The sequence below is a fragment of the Astatotilapia calliptera genome, chromosome 14 (assembly GCF_964374335.1).
Source record: "Astatotilapia calliptera chromosome 14, fAstCal68.1, whole genome shotgun sequence".
NCBI classification, from domain to species: domain Eukaryota; kingdom Metazoa; phylum Chordata; class Actinopteri; order Cichliformes; family Cichlidae; genus Astatotilapia; species Astatotilapia calliptera.
This window is the reverse complement of record NC_137435.1, coordinates 22,750,281-22,770,662: the sequence shown is the minus strand read 5'-3', so window position 1 is coordinate 22,770,662 and position 20,382 is coordinate 22,750,281. Positions and strand designations below refer to the sequence as shown.

The following is a 20,382-nucleotide window of genomic DNA, read 5'->3' as shown; positions in this document are numbered from 1 at the left end:
CATATCCATGACACAAAGTTAAAGTGAGCTATTCTTGCAAATTCATTCTTTAATCCTTGTGTTTTGTGTTCTTAGCACCATGTGTGTCAGAGTGTGTGGACGCTGGAAATGTCCTGTTGGGTTCCAGCGTGAAGAAAGAAGCTCTGGGACTCTGAGAGTTTTTTCAAATTGGCTTCACCTTAAGAGCTAGTTACACCATTAAGCCTTTTGATTCAGTGTTGTGTCATACTGTCTTCTTCATTCACCTTCTTCACTGACTGTGTGTTTATACATCATTCTGCATTTAATCATTAGTTATTACTAATCTCGGCTCTCTTCCATAGCGTGTCTTTTGTCATGTCTCCCTCCCCTCATCTCCAACCGGTCGTGGCAGATGGCCGCTCCTCCCTGATCCTGGTTCTACCAGTTTTTTTTCTTGGTAAAAGGGAGTTTTTCCTTCTGCACTATAACCAAAACACTTGCTCATAGGGGAGTCATGTGATTTTTGAGATTTTGTTTTCTCTGTATTATTGTAGCATATTTACCTTACAATATAAAATGCCTTTAGGCGTGTGATGCCTTTTGATCAAAAGACAGTAATTAGGGCATGATGTGATTAAGTTACATAAGCAAAGTGATAAATAAGTTCATAGTTAATAAACATTATAAGTAAATTTATGCTAAAAACGGTTAAAATATTTTGGTTTTGAAATCTGATTAGAGTAAGACATCTTTATTACAAGCGATCTTTGTATATTGTACGCGCGGCAACGGGCGCGAGAGAGCACTCACATCACGAACCTATCTTTAACATACTTTTCTCCCGCAACTGTAGAATTTGTGAACAAGTGCTTCGGCAGAAATAAGAGTACACTCATGTACACGCTAAATGTGCCCTACACACTTGTGCTTTGGGAAACGTTCGTTTTAGTGAGTATTACTGTGTTCAGGAAGAACTTGGATATGTGTTTACATGGAATAAAATGTGATGCCAAAGTAATGCACGCATTTAAGTTTGTCATTAAGATGTGTGCATTGGTGAGAAATTTTTTGTTATTTTGTTCATTTCACTTACAAAACTGAGAAGAATCCTTGGGAGAGGAAAAGGTTTAAAAAGGTCTTCAAAGTCAAGAAAAGCAAGCCCTGTGTGGAGATCTCTTCTGTTGTGTTTGCTGGCTGTTTAGCTTCACATTGTTACGTGTTGTGAGGGCAGCACAAGGCAACTGTTGTTGTGATTTGGAGCTATATAAACAAAACTGGATTGAATTGCACTGAATGATGCCTACAATGTTATATTTATTTTTAATCTTTAATTTTTATGTTGTTGCAATCGTTCTAAGTGCTTAATTCAAATTGTTTTACTTGTATTTCCACGTGTGCCTTGAACTGAAAATTAAAAACTGAAAATTCAAGTTGGTGCTTTGAATGAAAGGGGCTCCAATCTTAATTGCTTTTATTTATTATGACTCCTTGCGTGTGTTCTGTAGAATGTTTATAAAGAAAATCCTCCAAGTTTAAGAACTGACTACTATGGATAAAGTGAATGTCCCTAACTCTGTCCTTCTGAGTCAAGATCAACAGCCTCACTTCAAGAAAATGAATAATTATAGTTCTTTTCCTCTTCAAAATACAATAAAAGATATCACAGCAGACTTGTGATATTGCCATAGGTTGAATACAGGAAAACAGTATCGAATTATACTAATAACTGAAGATCTACCATGCAGCTTATTCTTTCATCACTAACGATCTCATTGGATAGCTGAAGCAGAAAACCTCTGCCTTCACCGGAGTACAACTGCATGCGTGTCAGTGATGGGTCATGAGCAAAACGCTTTGTAGTGAATCAGAAGAGCCGACTCCCATTGAGTGAGAGCCGGTGTTGTCTATAATATGTGAAACATATGTCAAATGTATCCCTCATGAATGATATCAAATCAACTTGAGCCACAGACAACATTCCCGTAACAAGGTAGAAGCCGCAGTCAGTTTTTGGCAGTGACTTTTATATATCCTTTATTTATGCAGTTAAAAAACCAATCTTGTTGACATTAAAAATGGCTTTTGTCATTGTCTTTTGGACAGCAGAAATTGGCCCTGATCCCTCACTCTGATCAGTGTTGGGAAGATGTGGCCATGGATGGGCCAGCGCATCCAGTGTGACAGGGAGAAAAACAGTGGGCAATGTGTGTTTTCTCGTGAGGCGAAGAGATCTATGACAGCCCGGCCGTATCTCTGCCAAATCTGCTCCACCACCTGTGGGTGAAGCCTCCATTCTCAGAACAGTGGATTCCCCCTGATCAGGAGGTCCGCCCCCCTGCTCAGAATTACTGGCAAGTGAGTTGCTTGAAGGGAGAGGAGCCGTGTGCTGCTCCACACAATTATTTTCCCTTCTAACCTGTATAGCTGTTGGGAACGGGTACCGCCCTGGCGGTTGATATGAGCAACTACAGTGGAGTTGTCTGTTTTCACTAAAACATGTTGAGCTTCTGAAAATACTTCTGAGCATCACCTAAGCCTGACAGGTTTAGCCACAAGGCTCTCTCACCCGAGACTGCAAGGCCCATAACTTGCGACACCCTTGGACTGCTCCCCTGGAGGAGCGAAGAATGAGCTCATTAACCACGCAGATTTCATCTCAGAGAGCTGGGTTTGGGGAACCAGAGTCAAGCTGACGGCTCATGTCTTCCAGAATTTCTGCCTGATATGCTGATAGCAGTGTGACTGCATTAAGCAAGCATACTGACTGTGCAGCATATTTGTACATCCTTTGATAAATAGATGCCGTGAAGCAATCCATCTTGCTGGGCAAAGAAATGCCAGAAGAAGCTGAGACTGCCCTGCGGTTAGGGTGAAGGTGATATGCCACTGAAGGCTCCACTGCTGGGGGTTCAGTCAGCCCCAGTTCACCCATCCCCTGGATCTCAAGCTTAGAGCAGCCCTTGGTCGGAAGCTTGCTTTTAAAAGGGCTTGACCAGGAGTGACTCATTTCTTTCATGCAGGCAGAGACTGCTGGCAGAAGCTGCTTTGATGGCAGCAGGGCTGGTGGGAGCCTCTTGCCATCATACAGGTCGCGTTCTGCCCCTTCGGTATCCCGGGCAGCTGGCCATGGGATGCCTAGCTTGGTAGAAGCCCGTTTGCAGACCTCGTACAAATAGCTGTCCTCCGGGGGTGCAACTTCAGCCCCACTCGGTGGCCTGGACTGCTGAGGAGGGAAGGTAGAGTCATCCTCCTCCTCATCCATGTCCTCTAGGTTGAGGAGGTCGGAGTTGGCATCGCCCTCTGCATCTTCGCCACCCGGCTTGCCCACATTTTGATCGAGAAGGTCCTCGAACAATGGGGGCATGAGCGGGGACTCTTCTTCCATCATGTCTGCCCAGCTGGAGGCTCGCGGATGACGGATATCACTCATAGCAGTAGCAGCCGACAGGCAGGGGTCCTGACTGTTCGTTACTGCTACCCTCAGCCTCCTTTCCAGGACTTTCTCTGGCATCAACGCACAGTGTGGGCATCCCTGGGGGTCTGCCAGTGAAGCCTGAGCATGCTTGGCACCCATACAGACAATGCACGTTGGATGAGGGTTCCTGCCCGAGATGGTGGCACCGCATGATGCAGGGCATGGGCGGGATACAGCCTCTTTGGCCTTCGGTTCCGACCCTTTGGCGGGGGTAGGAGCCGTAGACATGGTTAGCGGAAAGGGGTGAGACTAGCCTACACAAGGCTCATCGCGACACGTTAGCCCGTACGTAGCTAGGACTAGCAGCGGGGGTTAAATCCGAGCTAGTCGCCACGGGAGTCAGCTCGTCGTGTCATCTTAGCTGCACTCCGCTAGCAACTTAATACTAACCAAACCGTAGGTTGACTAACAAGCTAATGCTAGTGAGATGCTAATATGGTTTGTGGCTTGCTAACAAGTTAATGCTAGCCGGACACTGAAAAAATAGCTCGTCGTAATGCGTTAGCCCGAGTTACACAACGTCGGCTACCTCGCTAGCTAAAACCAGGTTTCTCACGGGAAGAAAGCGAGAATGAGTTAGGAGGGGCTGGTCAGCCGTGTTAGAATGAAGGGGCGGAGCCCTGAGCACGGCTCGACATGTCTGTCATAGACAGACATGTTGTCATTGGAGTAATTCCCGTAGTGAAACACCGAGCGTAGAAAAAGAACTGAAAATTCTAGATCTCAGAATTATACAAAAAAGTCTTTTTCAGGGAACACAAAATGGGTTAAGAATTTAAAGCTGTTCTGCAGCAATGGAGGTTGATCAAGCCTTGAAAGTTGGTGCTACTCATTGTTACAAGTGGTGCAACTTTTCGGGATTAGTTACAACCCCCTTTGACTGCACAAAAGCAGTCTTGCAACACACTGTGGTGCCATAATCTTGTGTGCATCAGTAGAATGGTATTGTGCTGTAGAAAGTAGTGTGTTGCTACAAAAAAATGGTGTGAAAAGGGGAACTTTTCCATGTTTATTATATTTTCTTGCTGCGATTGTTCTTGTTTTATTGTAAGGTGACCTTGAGGGTCTTAAAGGCGCCTATAAATAAAATGTATTATTATTATTATTATTATTATTAACTAACAATGGAAGAGAGACGGACCATCATACCACTTAAAAAAGGTAGGTCTTTCCTACAATGAAGTTGCAAAGAAAGTCAAGGTGTCAGTGAGTACAGTTTCCTTCACCATCAAAGGGCACTCAGAAACTGGGTTAAACTCTTACAGGAAGAGATCTGACAGACCCAAAGCCATAACTGAATCAGAGGACAAGTGTCTGAGAGTTGAAAGCTTCCATGATAAGCGGCTCAGAGGATCACAGCTTAATAGTGGTCATAGTAAGCATATTAAGTTTCAGTCTCAACTCTGAAGAGAAGACTTCAAGTTGCAGGTTTGACAGGACGAGTTGCAGCAAGAAAACCACTGGTAAGACGTCAGAATAAAACAAAGGGGCTTGCCTGGGCCATAAAACAGTGGATTACTGAAGACAGGAAGACGGTTTTATGGACTGGTCAATCAAAATGTGAAATCTTCAGTTTATCACGCAGGATCTTTGTACACCGTTGACTAGGCGAAAGGATGGTTCCACAGTGTGTGGTGTCAACTGTCAAATATGGAGGATGAAGTGTGATGTCTGGGGTTGTATTGCTGGATCCAGGGTTGGTGACTTGTACAGAGTGAGAGGCACCCTGACCCAAATTGGCTACTGCAGTACACTGCAGCCCCATCCAATATTCTCTGGTATGTACCTATTTGGTCATGGGTTCATCCTACAGCAAGACCCAAAACACAAGCCCGAGGTATGACAGAACTACCTCAGGAAAAACAGAACAAGATGGTAAGCTTGAAAACATGGAGTGGCCAGCACAGCCTCCAAACTTAAACCACATTGGGTTGTTTTGAGATGAACTGGACAGAAGAGTGAAAGCAAACGTATACAATGCCACACATTTATGGTAACTTCTGCAACAGATATGGGAAGAACTTTCTGAAGAACCTTTGATTTCTATTGTAGAAAGAAGGCCATGGGTGTGTTCAGCTGTTATATCTGCCAAAGATGGCTACTTTGAACAGTCAAAAGTTTATATAAATTATTATAAATTGATTCCATTATTTCTTTTTAAACTCCAATTGCTTATTTGTACTATGCTTTTATTTCAGAGTGCAATGAGACAAACTGCAGAATTTTCAATAAAAAAATAAAATAAAACAAAGTTGGGGTTTTCTAAAACGCTTGATCTTTAGTGTATGTCATTTTACGGAGTTTATAAGTTAAACTTGAAAACCACTTCAAAGCATTTTCTTCTTTTCAGTTAATGTGAAAACAGCTAATTCCACCACATTTGAACATTCAGTCACATATTTAAACATATATTTACTTAATGTTTCATTTACTTTAGGTAATTCTATTTCAATTACATTTGTATTCAGCATCAGCTGAACATAATACACTTTCAATTCAAATGCAGAGGGATATTTTGTTTCAAAAGAGATAAGTTAGTTCTCCCAAAAAGAGAACTCTAGCTAAAATCAACTCCGTCCACATGTAAACCCAAAGAACGAAGTCAAACGCTGCCAAGAACATGCCAAATCCTAACTGTGTAGAAATGTTGGCGAATCAGAAGTCTAGAAGCCTGGGAGGGAAAGCGGAAACGGGTTTGTTAAGTACTTCTGAAAAGCTTTGGAGGTTTTCTGGAAAAACCAGCTAATTTTTTGTTACTTTTTAAGTGCCTTCACTATTTCAGATGTTAATAACTGAAGACAGTATTTTGGCTGGTGTAGACTCACAACTTAGGAATGAACAAAATGCATACAGAGCGTGCAGAGCGTGGGGAGTGAGTTGGAGGGTGGGGTGGGCTGCTTTTAACTATGTAAAGCACTTTGTGCTACATTTTTTATATGAAAAGTGCTTTATAAATAAAGATTGATTGATTGATACAGCATACACGAGTTTCATTTAAAAAAAGAAATGTATTCAAAACCGACGTGGGGATTTGGGTTTTGAGAGCATCTGTGTTGAATATAGAAGCCACTACGAAAGTTCACCCTGACTCCTTTGTCTTTCTAAATAGAGGGACAGTGTGTGTAACTGCGTGTGTATATGTAAGCGTGTAAAAACTGCAGGTAGTAAGATTAAAAGCAACACTATTATCCGCATGTGGGGAAGTAGAACTTCATCTCATGTAAAAAAAAAAAAACGTGGCGCACAGCGTGACGTCAAAAACGGCGCACAAATTTGACATAAATAACTAAATCTCCGTTTTCCTTGACCACGCCTAACCGCAAAACAGGCGTTGCGGTTTCGAGCATCTCCGCCGTGGCAGGAATTTTTTAAAATCTAAACACAGGGATACAAGTATAAAGCACCATTGACGTTGCAGTGACGACGTCAAGGGTGAGTAATGGATGGCACCTCTCACGCCACAAGTAGCCTGACTTTAGCCATATTGTTTTGTTAAGCTTGTTCTTTTAATTAGCGTCTGGAAAGTGTTTTAATTTCAGGTCTGGTGGTATCAAGGGCGGAGATTTCGGTTTTGGCATTGGTGGGGACGGATGATTGGGGCGAACTCTGCCCTGTTTCTTCTTGTTTTTTTTCCTTCTTGTCTTTGCTTCTTGAAAAAGAAAGAGAAATATACTTGCCTACATATGCTATTCTACATGCTTTTAAACCATTTAAAATTACAATTCATAGTTTTATATGTGAATTATATATGTTAAATTACTATTAAACAAATTACTAAGTATTTTAGACTTTAGTTTACTTCAGCCATATTCCATATAAATCAGATATCATACAAAAATAAAAAAATAGCTTCAAATACAGTCATGACAATAAAAGAATATGACTTTAAGGACTTAACAACATTACTTCAGTTATAGTACACCAACATCTCTTATACATGAGCACTAAGGGAACACTGAATGACCTGGTGGTTTTTGTCCATAAAACTACTCATCTAAGATTTCCACAAAGTAAAAGATTTCTCAGCAACATTATGCAACATTTTAGGCGCACTATTGCCCCCATCAAATCAGTGAGCTGGGATTTTTTTTTTTAATTCTGAACATGAACTACTGTTACAGCAACAGACATGGACTACTGGTGCCACACACAACAACTCAGTGTCCACTATGTGAAGGAGCCAAACACATGCCTGCTCCTCTCTTTAGCTGAAATGAACTGCTGGCATATTTGTTTTACATCTATACTGTCCAGTCTCTCCTGGTGGACATGGCAACACGTTATTCATGGTTACATACAATTTTAGACTGATGTGGGCCAAAGCCTAGCACATACTTGCCCTGTTGGGGGGGGGGGGGGGGGGGGGGGGGGAGTGGTATACATATACATTAGTGATGGGTAGATGAGGCCTCGTGAAGCGTTTCAGCACATTCCCCAAACTGTATTGATACTGTGTCGACACAGTGTTGCTGTTTTGCTCCATACTGACACCTGCTGGACCTTAAATATCGTTGCAGGCAACTTACTTGAGACTCACAACAGACACTGATTCAATGACCTAGTCATTCTTGTATACACTGTAAGGTATTGTACTTTCCATGGAATCATTTTATATCTTTTTTTTTTTTGACACCATTTCCCCAGCTTTGGAAAACACACGCTCACAGGGCACAGATGAAGCTGGGGTACACAAAAACTGTAAAGCCAGGTGGAAAAGGTTCGAATAAGATGTCTTCCTATTCCCCCAGTACGTTAAAGGATCCTCTGATCTTGGAATGTTTCTCTCTGCCAAGTAGCGCTTTTGTTTGTGTAAGGAAGCTTCGCAGAACAGATGTGACATTTAACCTGCATAAAATAAAATAAATAATTTACCCTGCAAGTCACATTGCTTTTTTTCCTATTCTGATAGATTACACTGAAACAAAGACAGATAAACAGCTACACAATTATACAGTGAAGTCGCGTTTATTATTATATTTACAAATATTTACAAAATATCACAGTTTTTGTCTTGGTCGTATCATTTTATTTTGTTGTATTTATCCGCGACACCTTAAAGGCCGGTTTGTAAAAATATTGTCTGACATTAAACTGGTCTGTGACGCAAAAAAGGTTGGGACCACTGAAGTACAGAATCAGAGAGTTGCTAGTTTGTTTTGCTGTGACACTTATCCTCAGATATCCTCAGATCTGAACAGACTAATGAGTACCGGGAACACTGAATTTCCCGGCGGAACCCACCGGAGGGTTTATTAATTTTTATCTAATCTAATCTAATCTAATCTAATCTAATCTAATCAATGAACCTCGTGACTCATTTCTCTCAAACAAACCATTTTCTGAGCTGGTAGAAAAACCTTTTTCTGTTTGTTGATGTGAAAGTTTGCTTTGATTCTGTGCAGAAGAGACAGACTCCAGAAAAAGCTGATAAATGAAATATACTATATATACTATGTAAACTTAAATGTTTCATTGCGAGATTCTGTCTGTGGTGTTTGTCTCTTATACAGGTACAATGATGACATCATGTGGTCTGCTAACTGCCCAGAACAAACCAGGTAAAAATCTGATAAACATTAAAATGAATTTTCTCTTTATCATCAAAAATTAGTAGAGTTACATGGACAGATTACTCGGCAGGAGAACAATCTAATTTTGACTTTAAAAAATAAAAGTGTGACTGCTGGAATTATGCTTGTCTGTTAGTTCCTCTGAAGAGCATTGAGGTGGAGCTGGAGGTGAGGGACCATGTGGCTACAGTGGTCTCCATTCTGAACTATAAGAATAAGGAGGACAAACCATTAGAGGCTGTTTTTGTCTTCCCTCTGCCTGGAGACGCTGCTGTCTGTCATTTCAGTGCTAAGATCGGACAGACACAGATTGTAGCTGAGGTGAAGGAGAAACAGAAGGTGAGCTGGACAGTAAATATAACCTGATTATTGTTATTTTTAATCTTACTTATAAACACAGTGAATGTCACTGACATGTGCCACCTGTCCTTCAGGCTCGTGAGGAGTATGATGATGCTCTGAGCTCCGGTCAGCAGGCCTTCCTATTGGAGGAGAGTGATCAGAGTCCAGATATATTCTCTCTGAGTGTGGGCAGTCTGCCTCCAGGAGAGAGCGCCTCCATCAGGTTGGAGTACGTGACTGAGCTGGCTGTGCAGGCTGATGATGGTCTGAGGTTCTGTCTGCCTGCTGTGCTCAACCCTCGATACCAGCCTCAGGGTAGGAAAAAACGTTGACACTAACAGAAAGCCTCAAACTCACACCTCTGCATAGAAAAAGGTTTCATAACTGCAACTATGGTGGTGGAGGAATTTCCAACCTCTTTCTCTCTCTCCGTCTCTCTTCCTCCATAAATAAAATATTTTTGAATTTGTTATGTAGACATAAAAGATAAACTTGAAAAGAATTAAGCGTAACATGGAAACATAAACATTGAAAGCAACTGTCTTTCTCAACACTTTATTTTCAAGTCCAGAATCTATAACATGATTAGGGGATGGACTTTGGGGTCATGGAGTATCTGTGCTGTGTTAGGCTATGTCATTCTTTCTTTCTCATTCTGCATTTATTCTGTCTTTCAAACATACAAAATTATTTGATTGCCCTTCCACCATTACTATAACTGCAGTTTCTTTGCTCTTTGTGTCATTTCTAGCCACAATTTAAACACAGGGGTTACTGTGGCTCCTCTGAAAGAGAACACCTCAAATCAGAAGTACTTGACTCCCTGGTATAACTCGCAAATGTGCACCTTAAAGCAGATAAAGTAAGCTAGAAACAGTGTCTCACTAATTTAGAAGATCATCATTTAGCTTAAAAATAGTTTTTTGCTTTATAAAAAAGCCTTCAGTAAAGCTAGAAGGTTACTATTCATCACTGATTGAAGGAAATAAGAGCAACCCTAGGTTTCTCTGCAGCATTTTATTCATTTTATTCTATTACATTGTCTACAATTGTGTACAGTATCTTATTCTTATCCTTTTCCAGTGTTTTTCTAAATTTTACGATGTAACTTTGCACTGTCCACTTTCTGCTGTAACAAAACAAATTTCCCACAGGTTGGACTAATAAAGGTTATCTTATTGTATCTTATCTTAGCACTGTAGTCAAGCTGACAAAAAGTCAGAGCTCTGCTGAGCCAACCATTCCTTTAACGTTAAATAGTAATGAATTCATGAATGTCTTCACAAATACAATTTTAACTACTAGAGGAAAAACATACTGATAATCATCTCACTGACTTAACAATGTGTAGAGTTACTTTCAGTACCAGTGGTATTTATTTCATCTTTTTCTTCAATTGATCTTTCTGAGTTAACTTCAGTAATTACTTCATTACTTCCTCCTGCTACGATTTGTTCCCCCGGTTCAAATCACGGACAAACAGTATCCCACAGTTGTTTATGTTTTTAAACCCATTTTGCACAGAGAGGCATTTTTTGAAAAATGTATTGATAGCAATGTTGAATATTATTACAGAGGGAAAAAAAAACTACACACACACCGTGACGCCTTTGTAAATGGAGGAACAGTAACTGCGTGTGTGTATGTAAGCGTGTAAAACCTGCAGATAGTCAGATTAACAGTATTTTGTGTCTATCTGCAATTCATCTCATGTAAACAATAACGTGGCGCACAGTGTGACGTGAAGAAAGCCGCATACCGTTGTTGTTGCGTGGCAAACTCTGTATTCCTCGTCCACGTGTAAATGCAAAAAAGGAGTTTTAAAAAATCTCAGTTATCGGTGATTCAAAAACGTCGTTTACGTGTGGACGAAACAGCTGCGTTTTCAAAAATACCTGTGTAGGTACGGACGTAGCGTAAAAGAGTTAGTAGTTACTCTCTTACTACCTGTCATTTATTGCAGATTACTTGTATTTGCTTAATTGTTTACTAAATGTTTGAGATGTGAAATAAACCGCAATGGAGCAAAATATGGGTGTGTGTGGTTGGAGGATGTGTTTGTGTGTGTGTGGGGGGGCGCGAACAGTTCTCTTGTAAAACAAAGGGGGGCCTAGCAAAAAAAGTTTGGGAACCACTGCCTTAGTTACACTGCAATAGGTCAAGGTTCCCATGAAGCATTAAGTGTTTTTCTTCACTGAGTGTTTTTTCACTCACTATACGTTTACACATACCTCTGCATTTAATTCAAGTTCTCTTCCATGGCATGTCTTTGTCCTGTTTTACTCCTCTCACCCTCAACCGGTCTTGGCAAATGGCTGGCCCTCCCTCAACCTGGTTCTGCTGAACGTTTCTTCCTGTAAATAGGGAGCTTTTCCCTCTCATTGTTGCCAAGGAACTTGCTCATAGGGGGTCTTTCGAGTGTGGGGTTAGTGCCCTACAGTCTGTCTTTCTCTGCCCGAGTGTCCTCTCCTCGTCCAATCTCTAAAGTAGAGTCCAACTGTTCCCTGGACCCTCTCCAGGACCTCAACACTGATCAAACCCAGGCCACGGTAGGTAGAGTGCTGCTGTTTCTGCTGTGTGTGGTTGTTACTTATAACTGAGAATTAAATATGAATGTGTGTGTGGTGTGCAGGTTAAGCTGGCTGCAGGACACAAGTTTGACAGAGATGTTGAACTGCTGATTTATTACAAAGATGCTCACCAGCCCACCGCTGTGGTGGAGGCAGGACAGGCCTCTGCTGAGCCGGGTGAGTGGAAATGATAGGAGTAGTTGGTTTGAAAATGTAAAAAAAAAATTGCTTATCTACTGCTGCTTGGAAGTTCAATTTGTTGGCATAAACAAAAAACAATTTCTCCCATTTTTTATTTTTCAGGCTCTCTGATGGGTGATCCAGTGGTGATGGTGAGTCTGTACCCTGAGTTCCCCCAGTCTGCGATGTCTTCATGTGGAGAGTTTGTGTTCTTAATGGATCGATCTGGAAGTATGAGTAATACTCGCATCCGCAGTGCCAAGGTATTCATAATATATTTAGTCATAAACTCATAAAAAGTTTCATGTTGTTCCTCTCACACAGTGGCTTCACCATCTTATCCATGTTCCCTTAAGGATACTCTGCTGCTCCTGTTGAAGAGCTTACCAAAGGGCTGCTGTTTCAACATTTACAGTTTTGGGTCCAGATATGAACACATCTTCCCGTGAGTCTCTCCCAGCCCAACAAAGGTCCTTTTGTCCTTGACATGAAATACATGCATGTTTGTATTGGTGTCTGTGTGATGGCAGTAAGAGTGTGGAGTACAGCCAGCAGACCATGGAGGAGGCTCTAAATACAGTTGAGCAGATGGAGGCTAATCTTGGAGAAACAGAGATCCTGGAGCCCCTAAAACATATTTACAACCAGCCCTGCATTCCCAATCAGCCTCGACAGGTAACACACACTCACATGCTCTTCTGGTTTGCTGTCCTCGTGGGGACATCCCAATAACATAATGCTTACCCTAAACTTAACCATTAACCATAAACCAATTGTAACCCTAAAACACTAAAACCACAATTTAAGTGTGAAAAATGCCTCCAACAACGTGGGGACCTGGATTTTGGTCCCCACCAGTACAGTAAATTTCAGACTTTGGTCCCCACCAAGATAGTAAGAACCCATATGCGCACACACACACACACACACACACACACACACACACACACACACACACACACACACACACACACACACACACACACACACACACACACACACAAACTGCTTTGCATTAATCTCCTGGAAATTTCCTTTGAACTTAATTTTACTTTCTGCTTGCCTTGCTTTAGCCTTAGAACAACTTCATCTTAAAATATAATGATTTAGGATATTTTAGCTTTTTTTATATCACCATGAAGATGCTTTATAGGGATGTATCTACATAGAGCAGATTCAGTTTCATAAAAACATTGGACAAAACTTGGACCACACACGCTCTACAAATGTTTCTCAGCATTGGCATTAGTGTACAATCTAACTTTTAATATATCACATATTTTAACCCTGTGAATATAATCGTTGTTCATGTAACAGCTTTGTTCTTTAGTTTGGAGTTCATACTAACTGTACATTGTTCTTTGCACACTACCACAAAAACATTTGTGTTTCTGAAACCTAACTCAGCTCTCAGAACAAGCTGTGTGTTTCTGGGTCTGATGTTATGTCTTCATGTGCCAACTCTCCTCTCTAGCTGTTTGTCTTTACTGATGGAGAGGTGAGGAACACCAAAGAAGTGATAGATCTGGTGAAGAAGAACTCAGATTCTCACAGGTGAAACCACAAAAACACAAGTACGTCTACACAATTCCCAAAATGTCCAACATGTCCTCTATGTAGAAAACTGTTGTATTGCAGGTGTTTCTCTTTTGGGATTGGGGAAGGGGCCAGCTCTGCTCTCATCAATGGGATGGCCAAAGAAGGAGGAGGTCACGCTCAGTTCATCACAGGGACTGACAGGATGCAACCAAAAGTAAGACATTAAACACAATTAAAAGTCAAGTTAAACATTGCAGCAGCAGCAGCAGATACATATTTGTGATCAGACCTGCAATGAGTAAAATGTCTGTTCCAACTGTTTGTGTATATTTGGAGAGTTTTTCATTATTTTTCAGGCGATGCAGTCGCTGCGATTTGCTCTGCAGCCGACTGTGGTCGACATCTCAGTCACATGGGATTTACCAAAGGAAGTGTCTGTCACTGTCCTCTCTCCACCAATCACAGCACTTTTCCAGGGTCAGAGGTCACTGATTTATTCCCAGCTCAGTGGACAGGTAGGAGCAGCAGCCTCTCATGTTGTTGTTTAACTATTTCATGACTTCTGACCCTGTGATTCTGTGTCAGAGTTCAGAGGCAGCAGAGGGCTGTGTGACGGTGAAGTACAGCCTGGCAGGTCATCCCTCTGAGAACCAGCTGCACTTCAGTCTCAGACCTGCAGAGGACACTGGGTAAAACAGAGTTTAAGAAACTCAGTACTTTTCAATGGTTCATGACTTTAGATATATTGGGTTGAAAATAGCAGTAGATTACAATGAATATGAACTGAAATATGTTGTGTTCACATCTGAAATAAAGTATTTAAATAGGTCAACCACTGACATTTACTTCTTATTGCATAATCTTGGTAACTAAGAGTCGACATGAGTAATTAACCCTCTCAAGGCAGGCGTTGCCGATTTGCAACAGTTAAAAACTAACAACCTGATTACCCCACATACATATTTTATGACTTCTTTTTACTCAGAAGTGATTGAATGCAATAGGATATTAACCCTCTCAGGCTCAAATTAAACTTTTTGTTGCTAATGCACAACCAAGTCCTGCAGTGGTACTTCTGAGTCTCTTCATAACTTCTACTCCGCATGCTGAGCTTATCCACAAACCTTTTAAATAAAGTAAAAAAGATAACATTCTCTTGTTTGCTGTAATTACTAACCACTCACACAGGAGGAGACACTTCTTTCTCACTATCAGTGAGAATGAATCAGTGGAATTTGCTCATTGAGATATTAATTATAAATTCTTTTAGTCTTAATCACAAATATTGTAACAATCCAAACTCTAATATCAGCGCTATCAGCAGGTTTAAAACCTGAAGAAAGTGCTCATGTGTCATTTGGATTTTGATTACTTCTAGGTATGAGCATTTGTTTTCAATCATGGTATCTGATGTGATTTTTGGGGAGTTTGACTCCAACTCTATATAACCTTTAAAAAATACAATGGTAAAAAAAACAAAGAAACACTTAAGTCACCCATCTCTTGGTGTGTTCCTTCTTATCTGCAGATTAACAGTCCACAGGTTGGGTGCTCGAACTCTGATTCGCTCCCTGGAGATGGAGGAGAGAGAGCACAGAGGACAGCAAGTTGGAGGTGTGAAGGAGAAGGTGGTGCATCTCAGTGTCCAAACAGGAGTGAGCAGTTCTTTCACTGCCTTCATTGCTGTCAACAAAGACAACAGCGAAGTGATTCAAGGACCTCTTGTGTGCAGAAATGTTCCGACACCCTGTGAGTTTTTGCCAAAAGCAAAGCTAAAAGTCAGCCACAGCTCTGAAGCAAAGATGGTTGAGCATGAATAAAACCAGTAAAATGTTTGGTTTAAGAGAAGGTCAGACCCAAATGAAAAGAATGATTAGCAACAAGATGGTAAAAATAATGTAGGTACTGATCAGACAGCAGTATGAGAGAGAGGGATGCATGTAAAAAAGCATTGGTTACCCAATAAATTTGTTCCCTAATACTTTTAAGTGTTGATGGAGTCTTTACGTCATCTTACAGTAGTTTTGACCCAGAGGATTCTGCAAATCGTTATAATATTGTCAGCCAGCAACTTTTGGTGTGTATGAGTTATGTAGGAGTTATGTTATGTTATTTTAGTTATAAAATCTATGGCATTATTTTTGTGCCTCTGTTCTGAGTGTATGTATATTATTTTTGTAAGTACAAATGTTGCTTTTTCAGGAGAAAATTATTTTGAATGAAGAAAAGCTTAATTTGAGCGAACAAAATTCATTGCTGCTAAATGTGTTTCAGTGTTTGCTAATATCTATATACACACACAATAACAGCCCCTCTCGCTCAGTTGTTGGCATTTTCTCCTGCTCAGATCTCTGCTCTGTGTGCTCATAGACATCTACCGTCCTGCTCTCAGTGTGACGATCATGCTTTCAACACCTCTGCTTCCTGCACGCTCAACTCTTTCTGTACACCGTTGTAAATGTGCCACAAAACCAACCAATCACAGTCTTGGATGCAAAAATTCTGGTTGGCTCGCTAGCTACTGTATTCCAAAAAACACTGTCCAAAATGTAGCTAAATCCAGTGGACTGGTTTGGTTTAAACTAGACTAAAACCAACAATGGTCTTAAAAAATAATATTTTTTAAAATAAAATAATTAAACATACTAACTGAAATGGGTTGGGCTACACCTTGGACAGTGTTTCTGGAATGCAGTAGCTAGCAAGCTGATTGGAGACCAATACAGCCAATTGTTTGTGGTGAGTCATGTATGAAGCACAACATCCAAAAGGTTTGAAAATTCTTTTTACTAACGTGTTTTCACCTTTCTTTCTTTTTTCTTCTTTTTTTGCGTTCTCAGCATTCAAGGGATTAGGTAAGGAAAAATGTTTTCTTTTGTTTGGTTTTTTTTTTTTAATATTTTGTGTTTTGTAATTATAAGCATACCCGTTTAGCAAAATTGGTATGGCCTGGATCTGGCCCACACAATGTGCTTACACATGGCCCACATACCGCAAAGAATGACGGCCCTTTGGTGGTCCAGATCTGGTTTGCCAGAGATGGCCCACACATGGGCCAGAACAAGGTCAGTTGCAGGCACACTGGTGGTCCTGTGCCTTATGTCAGCCTTATGTGTACTTTAATCAAGCCATGTAATAACAACATGTGCCGGAACATAATAGCGCAAAAGTAACATGATGAAACTCTGTTCAGAGAATGGACTAATTCTTTTATAGCTGCCATGACACCAGTCAGTCAGAAGTGCCGGCTTGATACCAGATCTGGGCCCGACCTGCTTGCTATTTGGGTAGGCTGCTGTCTAAAGCAACAAAAAACATATGAACCAGTTCCTGACATATAGCAGTTGAAGAGTTTTCATTGTCCTACATTTAAGAAAGATGCCATTGCATTTGTTGCACATTTGTTTAGTCAGGGCTGTGGAAGCCAGTGGAATTGGAGCAGCTTTACTTTGTTTAGATGACCATCACTGCACTGGATGGATGTGGATTTCTATTTATCAGGAAGGAATAAACTTAATCTCAGTGTTAGTCATATGAAAGTAATGAATTACCAGATCACCCAATTGGACTGTAGTGTGTGTGTGTTTTTTATAATAATGACTTGAGCTTTACTGAGTTGCGGTCTCTCTAATCTCTCAGCAGCTCATTGCTATGAACCAACAAAGTCTCACAGCAAAAAAGGGCTATTTCCTCACATGAAGAAGAAACTACCTGTCTTTTGGAACTCTCATAAGATGCCTGCCAAGCATTATGCTGCTTCACATATGTTTGTTTACGAAGGTAATGTTGGTTAAAAGTAGACACATAAATCTTTTAGTTTCCATCTTTTACAGAATATCAGGGCACCCAATAAATTCTTCATTGTTGTTGCCACATCAGACTCATCTTACCATAACACTGCACTGCAAAACTTTACATGGGAAGAAGTGAGCGCAGTTTGGTACCACAAAAAAAGGAGCAAAAAGTGCCTTACTGTAAATTTACTGTATAATATTTATTTTTTTAATTAGATAGAAAGGCCATGACTGGACACTTGATGTTCAGTTATTATTTCATCTTTGTACTTTTTTTTCCCCAGCTGCTGTGCATGAGCACCTATCCAGAGACCCTTTGCTACAGTTAGTCTCCCTCCAGGAGGCGTCTGGCTGCTGGCTGCTTGATCCAGCTCTGGCTACTGCACTGGGAAAGACCAGCAAGGAGGTGAAAAAGTCAAAGCCTGAAAAGGTGGGTTTTTGTCAGTTTCAGTCATTACAAAAAGTGATGATATGCATGTTAATCAAATTTTATGGTACAAAATATAGAAAGAAATTACAAATATTAAACATAACATAACCCAAAAGATGAAAATGAAGTCAGCTGTAGTAAAAACTGGCAAAAAGTATTTCCCTCATAAGAGGTGTCCGTGAAGGTATTTGCCTTATGTTACATTAGTTATGTTATCACAATTGTAAAAACTAAGATCAGAACCCTTTTATGTAAAGGTAGTTTGTTGAGATTATGTGTGTAGAAGCATTAATTTGTCTTGGTGTACCTACATTCACATGTAACTGGCTGCCTGTTGCTGTTTTAACTCCATTACTTTCTGTTGTTGCCCGTTCTCTGTGCCATGTATTGCCTGGTGTTCATATAAGAGCCGGAAAGCCCTGGGTTTCATGGGGGCAGGGTTGGTTGTAATTGAAGGGACCCAGGCTTCTCATTCCAAGTACCACAGGGGTCACTGAATGAAAAATTGCTTCCTTGAAAAAGACTAAAATTACAGTTCAGTGTAGAATATTACCTAAAATAAACTATATACAAAATGCCTTCAAATGACAGAGATGCAGAAATGTGTGGATTTCCTCCAGAGCCATGGCTCAGTGTCTGTGTGTCTAAATTAGTCTCACAGACCTGAATATGACACTGGAAGCCATTTATATTTCTGAACCTGTTTAAACTGCTGCTCACCACTAACAAGCACAAGCATCAATTTTGGACTTTTAAACCTTTTCATAAGTTTTGCATCTTTTCCTTCTGATTTAAAATCTCCCTTATGGTCATTCATACTACACAAAGTAATTAAGCAATAAACAATTAAATGACCGAGAAGTTAATTTTTCACTTTCATCTATAGAAATTTGTTTGGTTTTTTTGTGACTAACAAAAACTGGACAGTCTAGAGAATTTTACACATTTATTTACTATAATTTAAGTTCAAAGAGTCGTACTGACAGGTTTCCTTCTATGTTACAGCAGGTTTTTCTTCATTATGTAGAAAAACGGTTAAATATGTAACAACTTTAGTTTCAGTGGTCCGACCCACTTAAGATCAAAGTGGGCTGAACGTGGCCTACGATGTAAAATTAGACACATCTGGTCTAAACAGAGTATTGCAGGAGATGATGCTCTATCAAATACCTTCAGAAATACCCCAGGATAACAGCAATAACACTGCAGGAGAGAGAAGCCTCTGGCAAAACACACAAAATAAGTGTGCATGGCTTGTTTATTGTACTGAATAAAGTCAATTGCTCTCAGGCTCGGTGTGTGTGTGTGTGTGTTTGTGCTCCCTGTTTTATTTGTCTTTTATTGGGGAATTAGGGCAACAATGAAGTGTGGGCCACCATTCTGGCTCTGATCTGGCTTCATGCTTTCAAGATGGATGCAAAGGACGAGTGGGAGCTTCTGGCTATGAAGGCTGCCTCATGGCTCCGTGCTCAGAATGGTAGTAACACGATAATAACAGAAAATGCTGCATATCCATGACACAAAGTTAAAGTGAGCTATTCTTGCAAATTCATTCTTTAATCCTTGTGTTTTGTGTTCTTAGCACCATGTGAGTCAGAGTGTGTGGACGCTGGAAATATCCTGTTGGGTTCCAGCGTGAAGAAAGAAGCTCTGGGACTCTGAGAGTTTTCTCAAAGAGCTAGTTATGCCAAATGCCTTTTGATTCAGTGTTGTGTCTTCTTCATTCACGTTTTTCACTGACTGTGTGTTTATACATCATTCTGCATTTAATCATCAGTTATTATTAATCTCTGGCTCTCTTCCATAGCGTGTCTTTTGTCCTGCTCCCTCCACTCAGAAATAAGAGAGAAAGCACACTAATGTGCACACTAATGTACACGCTTAATGTGCCCTACACGCTTGTGCCTTGGGAAACGTTCGTCTTTGTGATTAAGATGTGTATATTAGCAAGCAATTTATGTTTAATTTTCTGTACATTTCAGTTAGAAAAACGAGGAGAAGCCTTAAGAAAGGAAAGGGTTTAGAAAGCTCTTCAAAGTCAAGAAAAGCAAGCCTTGTGGAGATCTCTTCTGTTGTGTTTGCTGGCTGTCAAGCTTCACATTGTTACGCGGTGTGAGGGCAGCACGAGGCAACTACTGTTGTGATTTGGAGCTATATAAACAAAACTGAATTAAATTGTACTGAATGATGTCTCCGCTGTTATATTTATTGTTCATGTTTCATTTTTATTTTGTTGCAATTGTTCTAAATGCTTTTTGAACTTAATCAAACTATTTTATTTGTATTTCCATTTGTGCCTTGAACTGAAAATTAAAAATTAAAATTGGTGCTTGGAAGATTAAGAATTTTTCTTTGGTTTAACTCAGTCCTTCTGAGTAAAGATCTATAGCTTCAGTTCAAGAAAATGAATAATGGTATACAGGAGTACAGTATCAAATTACACTGATAACTGAAGAACTACCATGCGGCTTATTCCTTCATTCTTTATTAACAGGACAAGTCACATTAAAGCTTTACAATA

The 20,382-nt window shown here is 40.4% G+C and overlaps 2 protein-coding genes across 5 annotated transcripts in view; both read left to right on the top strand.

Moving 5' to 3' along the window:
• The window catches only part of LOC113036869 (von Willebrand factor A domain-containing protein 5A-like), a 34,844-nt gene extending 33,453 nt beyond the window's left edge, over positions 1-1,391 (top strand). Inside the window, exon 29 of the mRNA XM_080288612.1 lies at positions 76-1,391. Coding sequence (XP_080144738.1) covers positions 76-155 — 80 coding nt within the window. The 3' untranslated portion in view covers positions 156-1,391. The remainder of the gene's footprint in view (positions 1-75) is intronic.
• Positions 1,392-6,715: 5,324 nt separating this feature from the next.
• LOC113036863 (von Willebrand factor A domain-containing protein 5A-like) lies at positions 6,716-20,203 on the top strand. 4 transcript variants are annotated; one of them, XM_026193413.2, is made up of 19 exons: positions 6,716-6,868; positions 8,947-8,994; positions 9,143-9,345; positions 9,441-9,663; positions 11,713-11,897; positions 11,981-12,095; positions 12,222-12,361; positions 12,455-12,543; positions 12,629-12,773; positions 13,573-13,652; positions 13,737-13,851; positions 13,994-14,152; positions 14,223-14,326; positions 15,166-15,386; positions 16,478-16,492; positions 17,280-17,417; positions 17,716-17,861; positions 19,215-19,338; positions 19,444-20,203. In XM_026193413.2, the coding sequence occupies exons 2-19, from the start codon at positions 8,952-8,954 to the stop codon at positions 19,521-19,523; spliced, it is 2,325 nt and encodes a 774-aa protein (XP_026049198.2). In that variant the 5' UTR covers positions 6,716-6,868; positions 8,947-8,951; the 3' UTR covers positions 19,524-20,203. The 4 variants fall into 4 exon arrangements, 3 of the variants coding, with proteins under 3 accessions (XP_026049198.2, XP_026049197.2, XP_026049199.2); XM_026193412.2 differs by having other exon boundaries at positions 17,277-17,417; XR_013901267.1 differs by lacking the exons at positions 17,716-17,861; positions 19,215-19,338; positions 19,444-20,203 and adding an exon at positions 16,008-16,376 and having other exon boundaries at positions 17,277-17,399.
• Positions 20,204-20,382: the final 179 nt, after the last annotated feature.